General features: G+C 44.3%; 1 protein-coding gene across 1 annotated transcript; it reads left to right on the forward strand.

Moving 5' to 3' along the window:
• The first annotated feature begins 249 nt into the window (after window positions 1–249).
• Window positions 250–3,034, forward strand: LOC119656506 (probable cytochrome P450 4d14). The gene is made up of 6 exons (XM_038062843.1): window positions 250–497; window positions 550–732; window positions 795–1,003; window positions 1,963–2,033; window positions 2,094–2,614; window positions 2,674–3,034. Exons 1-6 carry the CDS (start codon window positions 341–343, stop codon window positions 2,997–2,999), a joined length of 1,467 nt encoding a protein of 488 aa, XP_037918771.1. The 5' UTR covers window positions 250–340; the 3' UTR covers window positions 3,000–3,034.
• Window positions 3,035–7,387: the final 4,353 nt, after the last annotated feature.

Below are 7,387 nucleotides of genomic sequence, written 5' to 3' on the forward strand. Positions count from 1 at the left end.
GAACATGTAGTAGTTGTCTACCGTTCCCTTACTCACCGGACCAGGCTATAGTAAATAATTCAGCGACGAAAGAGGAACAGTCAGTAATTAGTCTTTTAGGTCTGATTTGTTGCAAACTTTGGACTGCGGGTGTGCCAAAGTCCACAAGTTCTTACTTGTCGTTTTGATGATAAAGTTTTTTTTTTTGAAATATATGATACCATCATTAGTATATAAGAAGATACTTCTGTGTCATGTTCCGCACTTCATTTCTAACCATCAGAAAAGCCGGTATCGACGCAATAGTGCGGATAGCGAGAAGTAGAGCTTTCCATAGAAGACGGTTCGTTGATCGTGAAGAATGATATTGTTAGTGTTGTTCACATTAGTGGTTGCCTATGCAGTCAATTTTCTATACAAGAAATGGAAAGTGTACAGGCTTTTGCTGGACAATTTCAAAACACCACCAAGGCATCCAATTTTTGGAACACTGACTATTTTTCCAAAGACCGCTCCAGGTAGATCGATCGATAGTTCGAAGTTTGTGTTCATCTTTGATACTTCCTTTAGAAATTTTCAAAACCTTTCAAAGTTTATTCGGGAAATATGGAAAAAATTTTGTCCTAACTCGACCGATACTGGACGCTCAGATTGTAATCTCAGATGCTAAAGATGTGGAGGCCATTTTAACAAATCCGAATACGAAGAACGCTAGAAAGGCAGCTGGATATCAAACTTTAGAGCCATGGTTAGGTAAATTGTATTGCATGACAAAAGGTGGCCGAAATTTAGAATTATCCCCTTTTTTACTGCAGGAACTGGTCTCCTAACATCTTATGGGGAGAAATGGTTTACCCGGCGTAAAATCATCACCCCCAGTTTTCATTTCAATATTTTGGGTGACTTTGTAAATGTGATGAGCAAGCAATCAGATATTCTAATAAAGCATCTAAAATCGATGGCCACAAAGGGTGAAGTTGACATCTACCCGATTGTAAATGCATTTGCGCTGGACATAATTTCCTTGCGAAATTCGAGTGGAAATGAAATTTAAATATAAATGATGTATGTATGTATGTGACTGAAGGTCGTCCTTCTTCAAATGTCAGTCATGCTAAAAACTCCCCAGTGTGGCGTCATCTTTCTGATGTTCTAGTTGGCAGAGATGAAATTCTACGGATACTGGACGGAAACGAAGGTGGTGGCGTATGCTGACAGCTCGGCAACATTGTTATCATGTATGTTTTCCTCCATTATTAGTGATGTTATGGAGGGCGGATTCGGCAAGGTTAGCCTGTGAGCTGCAACATTCCGAATCGACTGACGGAGCAGTGCAGAAACGCTTTGAATAATCTGGGCGACGTAGAACCATCAAGGCAGATAAGTAGGCCGAAGACTTGGCCGAGCAGGAAGTCCCTCAGTGGGGGTAGGCAATAAATCAAGAAAGATCTGCATCTCCTACTATAACACTCGGTCAGTCGAAATTTCTACCAGACGCGCGCAAACGCATACATGATTGATGAGTGCAGGGAATACTCGCCTAAAGAGTGCAATGCCGCGAGGTTCAGCATGCCCTACAATTCATATTACCAAAAGAAAAGAGAGGAGAGAAGCGAGAGACCCTCGGGCAATTCCTTTGCGACTGTCTAATGTAGGCTGTTTATCATCTGGGGAGTAGTACTGCTACTAGTTGTTGTTCGTTGTATTATCATCCTTTACTAGCTTCGTTCAAGGTTCATAAATTGGGGGTTGATTTCCCTTTTTCGATGATCTTGATGTCGCTTTCACTTCCCGCTTGTGTCGTTTTCTTCACACGTGTAATACTGGCGTTAAAAGCTATCTTCCTCCGGGCGGGTTTTGGCGTATCTTAACCTGTTTTATACATTTGCACCCTTAAAGACATACTTATTAATCGTCCGTTCTCGACATGTTCGCAAAAAAAGGAACGAATTATGAATACATAATAATTTGGTTTTATTTATAGAAACCGCAATGGGTGTTACCGTGAATGCTCAAGCCGATCCAAATTCAGAATATGTAACTTCGGTGAAGAAGTGAGTATCCCACTTTTACACTTGAAAGAATTCACCTATAGTAGTTGAAATATTTTGCAGGATGTCTCGCGCTGTCCAGGAACGATTACATCATCCTCTGGGACAAACTGGTCTTTATAACCTGACATCCAAAGGACAATATCAAAAGACCCTCACAACTATTCTTCACAATTTCACGGATAAAGTCATTGGGGAACGGAGGGATCAATTATTATCCAACACCAAGATTAACAAAGGAAGTCATATGAACTTTTTAGATATTCTGCTTCATGCGTCAGTAGGTGGAAAACCTCTGACAAATGCTGATATACGGGAAGAGGTCGATACTTTTATGTTTGAAGGACACGACACTACTGCTTCAGGAATCGCGTTTACACTGTATTTATTGTCTAGACATACCGATGTACAAGAGAAAGTTTATCAAGAATTGAAGAAGGTCTTTGGCAGTAAAGACGAGATGGAAATCACAAAGAAGAAATTAATTGACCTTGAATACTTGGAGATGGTGATAAAAGAGAGTTTGCGAATTCTTCCCCCAGTTCCAGGAATCGGACGACAGTTGATGGAGGATACACTGATAGGTATAAGAAACCACCTATTCCATTCAATCACTAATTTATTTCTCTCATGTAATTTTCAGGAGGTATTACAGTTCCCGCTGGTGTTAACCTAGTATTGTCAATCTACAGAATGCAACACGATCCAGACTATTATCCAAATCCGGAAAAATTTGATCCAGAGCGATTTAGTTCGCAATCAGACAACAAACGTACATTTGCGTACATTCCCTTCAGTGCCGGAGGACGGAACTGTATTGGCCAGAAATTTGCTTTATTGGACTTGAAAACAGTAATAGCAAAAGTTATCATGAACTTCAAGTTATTGCCTGGACCAGAAGTTATCTTGCAAGGAGATCTTATCCTAAAAACATCAAATGGTATCCATATTCGATTTGAACAACGATAATATTATTCTTTAATGAACTTGACTCAAAAATTCTACTCATAGATGTCTGTCTCTAATTCGCGTTGTAGATAATAAAGAAAGAAAATGGGGCAATAAAAATAAAGATAATATTTTCTTGCTATTTTCTGGAAATGGATTTACAGCTCCGTTTGTGCTGATCCCAGACGTGAAGTAAAAAATGCTATAATACAGGCCATTGCATTGCGCACGATACTAGGTCGTTTGAAAAAATCTACTTCTTCTTTTTCTTCAGCCTTTGTCCCGTTCACAAGCGGGGTCGGCTCGTCGTGATCGGCTTCGCCATTTGGCTCTATCGAATGCCTGATCTGGGTGCAATCTCGAGGCTTTCAAATCCCCATCCAGCGTATCAAGCCACCGTTGCTTAGGTCTGCCTTTTGGTCGTTTACCATCCACTTCGATGTTCAGACCAATCTTTGCAAGTGAATTCTCGTTTGCACGAATTGCGTGACCATACCATCGAAGACGCCTCTCTCGCAACTTTTCCACGATCGGTGCAACCCCATAACGATCGCGGATATCCTCATTTCGGATGTGATCTAAACGTGTGACGCCACTAGTCCAACGTAGCATCTTCGTCTCCATTACCGCGAGACGCCGTTCATTGTCTTTTATGGTCGGCCAACACTCAGAACCATAGAGAGCGACTGGACGGACAACATTGCGGTAAATTTTAGATTTGAGACGTTCGTCGATACGTCGATCACAAAGGACACCAGTTGTGGAACGCCACTTCATCCAGGTTGCGTTAATGCGTGAAGCAATTTCATAACGCAGCTCTCCATTGGCTGATAGCGTTGACCCGAGGTATTTAAATCGCTCAGATCTGGGCAGATCACTGCCGCTGACAGTGATTGTGCCTGTTTCATGGGGATCGGTCGTCAAAAATTCAGTTTTGTTTAAATTCAATCTGAGACCGTGTCGCATGAGGCGATCATTCCATTTTTGAACAAGTTGCTCGAGATCATTTTTGCTATCAGATGCTAGGAAAACATCATCTGCATAAAGCAGTGTGTAGGGCGCTGGACGTTGGATATCCCGTGTGACGGTGTCCATAACAAGGACAAAGAGGAGTGGTGAGAGGGCACTTCCTTGATGAACTCCAACAGAGACACGAAGCGGTTTTGATACACCCGCCATACTTCGAACTTTACTTTTCGGATCGTGGTAGAGCAATTGAACCCAGCGCACGAGTTCTTCTGGCACGAAGTGTTGTCGTAAAGCATACCAGATGAGTTCGTGTGGTACACGGTCAAACGCTTTCTCTAGATCCAGAAAGGCAATGTAAAGAGGGCGATGCTTCTCACGGTGTTTCTCCATGAGTAACCGTGCAGCGTGTATTGCGTCAGTAGTTCCGCAGTTCTTGACAAATCCGGCTTGATTCACGGTTATTTCAACGATTTCGCGAATACGGTTGTCAAGAATGCGTTCAAAAATCTTCATGGTATGGGAAAGTAACCGGATCGGACGGTAATTTGAACATTCTGCTGGGCTACCTTTCTTTTTCCATATTGGAACAGTGGTACTTTCTTGCCAGTCAGATGGTGTTCTTCCTTCCTGAATAACCCGGTTAAAGAATTCACTCAGCCACGGTGTTGGGTCCCAGCTCTTTGCTTTCCAGAGCTCAGATGCGATGTCGTCAGGTCCTGTTGCTTTCCCCGATTTCATTTGTTTTATTGCCTCCTCGACTTCAGTTGCGCTGACTGGTGGAACTGCTCCAAATGTCGGCAATGATTGTGGAAGTGGAGGATGAGCAAATTCTTCAGTTGAAATCTGCTCGAAGTATTCTCGCCATCTATCCGTCGCGGCTCGACGATCAGTAAGCAAAGTACCGTTCTTGTCATTAACACAACAGAAGTGTTCGATATCCTGTGTGCGTTCATCACGGCTTTTAGCTAGTCGGTACAAATCTCTCTCGCCATCTACTATTAACGACAAAATTATAGTAATGTCTACTATAAGTCTAGGTACAAGCCTAAAGTCATAAAATGACGGTGACGGTAAATTACATCATGTGAGGAGAAAGGACTACACAAGACTGAGAAATCCTTGAAGGAAAAATTTCAATCCTATTGAGGGATCCAAATGCGGAAATTCCGCAAAACCGGGGCTCTGCGGAAGCCCTGCATACTGAGCACCGACCAGATGGACCGCATTGTGCGGGCATTGTACCCCAGACACCCTGTACGGGTTGATGTAAACAGCGCGGAAAACGTCGAGGATTGCCCCCTTCTCACAATGAACGGGCTCGAAGAAGTGGTTCTCACTATGAAAAACAGGAAGGCGCCAGGCCCTGAAGGTATCCCGACGGAAGTTTAGAAACGGCCAACGGCCAGAATTGCTGTTTGAAGTGTTCAACGCCTGCTTGAAGGAGGGCATTTTTCCTTATCGCTGGAAAGTGGTGACCCTCGCGTTGATCAGTAAGGGCAAAGGAGACCCGGAGCTCCCGTCTGCATACCGACCGCTGTATATGCTTGACACGGCCGGAAAAGTCCTCGAGAAGCTCATCAGGGGTAGACTCGCTGAAGCGATCCGTGCTGCCGGGGACTTATCCGCAATGCAGTTCGGGTTCAGAACAGGGAAATCTACAGTGGATGCAGTTATGGAGGTCGTAGATGCGGTTCATAGAGCCGAGGCATACAGCCGCCGATCTCGACGGATAGTGCTCCTCATTACGCTTGATGTCAGAAATGCCTTCAATTCCGTAAGATGGGCAGATATGCTAGGCACACTAGAAAGCTCATTTCACGTGCCAAGCTATCTTTTGCGGATATTGAGGGATTATCTGAAAGACCACTCCTTCCCAGAGGGGGATCGAAATCAAGCCGGGAGTAGCACAGGGATCAATCCTAGGGCCGGACCTCTGGAACGCTTCTTACGATAGTCTGCTGGGACTCGATATGCCCGAAGATTCGCGCTTGGTCGGTTATGCAGACGACGTTGCAGCACTTGTTGCCGGACGCACTGTTGAACAGGCGCAAAGCAGACTTCGTATATTGATGCGACGGGTAAGCGAATGTATGACTGCTCACGGTTTCAGCCTTGCGCTGGAGAAAACCTAAGTAATTATCCTGACCAGAAGGAAAATTCCGACCCTGCGTCCCATATCGATCGGCGAGTTGACTATAGTGTCAAAACCGGTAGTTAAATACCTTGGTTTAATGCACGACCCGAAGATGAGCTTCTTCGAGCAAATCAAAGCAGCAGCGGACAGGACTACAGCTGGAGTCGCGGCCTTGAATGGCGAATGTCGGGGGCCTATATCAACTAGGAAACGCCTCCTTATGGGAGCAACGCAGTCGGTTCTTCTCTATGGTGCGGAGGTATGCGCTGATGCCCTTGACAAGGAGGTGCGTCGTAAACGCGACAGCGTCCCCTGACTGGAAGGCTCCCAAATCCGGAAGAGCTAGCCGGAAATAATATGTCAAACGGTTCCAGGCTAGTTCTCTGATGACAGGGAGGTGTTTAGTTGGTAGTCCGCCAGTGTGCTGTTGCTGGAGTCCAACACTCTGTGCGTAAACACATTCACCTACCCTACTCCCAAAAAAATATGCGGAAATGCGCTTTGCAAATATTTTACCCCAATGTTCCCATCAGGAACGCATGGTATCAGCTTCGGTGATAAATCGGTACACATCCCTACCGATCACGGTTTACTCAATAGCGGCACTTCCTCTGTACCAATTTGATACCAACTGACAGGAAAGGCTAATCTTTTGTCTCAAGGCAAGTCAAATCTAGCAGAATCGGTTTTGTGGCAGGCAAGGACAGGATTTCGTTTTTAAATTTTAGAAAAGACTCACATTCCCTGCGAAAATTTGGTAATTCTTGAAAATTAATATCAAGGAATGTCGCGCCATGTGTAAAAAAACCTTATTAAAATCGGGTCACTGTCTGTCTTCTCTGTCTGTCTGTCATACGGATTTTTCTCAGAAACAGTTATACCGATTGATCCCAAAATTTTTGGGAACTGTGTGCGCCCGCGCTTATAGCGGGTTACACCGTTCGATCTTGATTTAAAGGGAGGGCCCTCATACATGCAAAAGAGGAGTGTAACATTTTTTCGCCAAATAATATGTGGGGTATCAAATGAAAGGTCTCGAATAGTACTTTTTAACGGTGGTCTCAGGTCTGACATTTAATGTACAAATTTTTGTTCACAACCCATTCTCACCTACACACCCGAAAAAATCACTGCAATTTTTAGTAATTGACTGCAAAACTGCTGAGGTGAATGCAAGAGGTAGGATCCTCTTCAAGTCCACCCAACTACTGGCCTATGCTGACGATATCGACATCATGGGAAGAACCACCCGAGACGTTCAAACTGCCTTCATCCAGATCGAGCAGGCGGCGCGAGATCTTGGGCT

Source organism: Hermetia illucens, chromosome 5, assembly GCF_905115235.1.
Source record: "Hermetia illucens chromosome 5, iHerIll2.2.curated.20191125, whole genome shotgun sequence".
NCBI classification, from domain to species: domain Eukaryota; kingdom Metazoa; phylum Arthropoda; class Insecta; order Diptera; family Stratiomyidae; genus Hermetia; species Hermetia illucens.

Excerpts from the sequence above, each read along its gene's own strand:
- LOC119656506 (XM_038062843.1), top strand. The coding sequence starts at position 341 with ATGATATTGTTAGTGTTGTTCACATTAGTGGTTGCCTATGCAGTCAAT. Across the intron at positions 1,004-1,962 it reads TTGCGCTGGACATAATTTCC|GAAACCGCAATGGGTGTTAC; the intron begins TTGCGAAATTCG and ends GTTTTATTTATA. Across the intron at positions 2,615-2,673 it reads GATGGAGGATACACTGATAG|GAGGTATTACAGTTCCCGCT; the intron begins GTATAAGAAACC and ends TGTAATTTTCAG.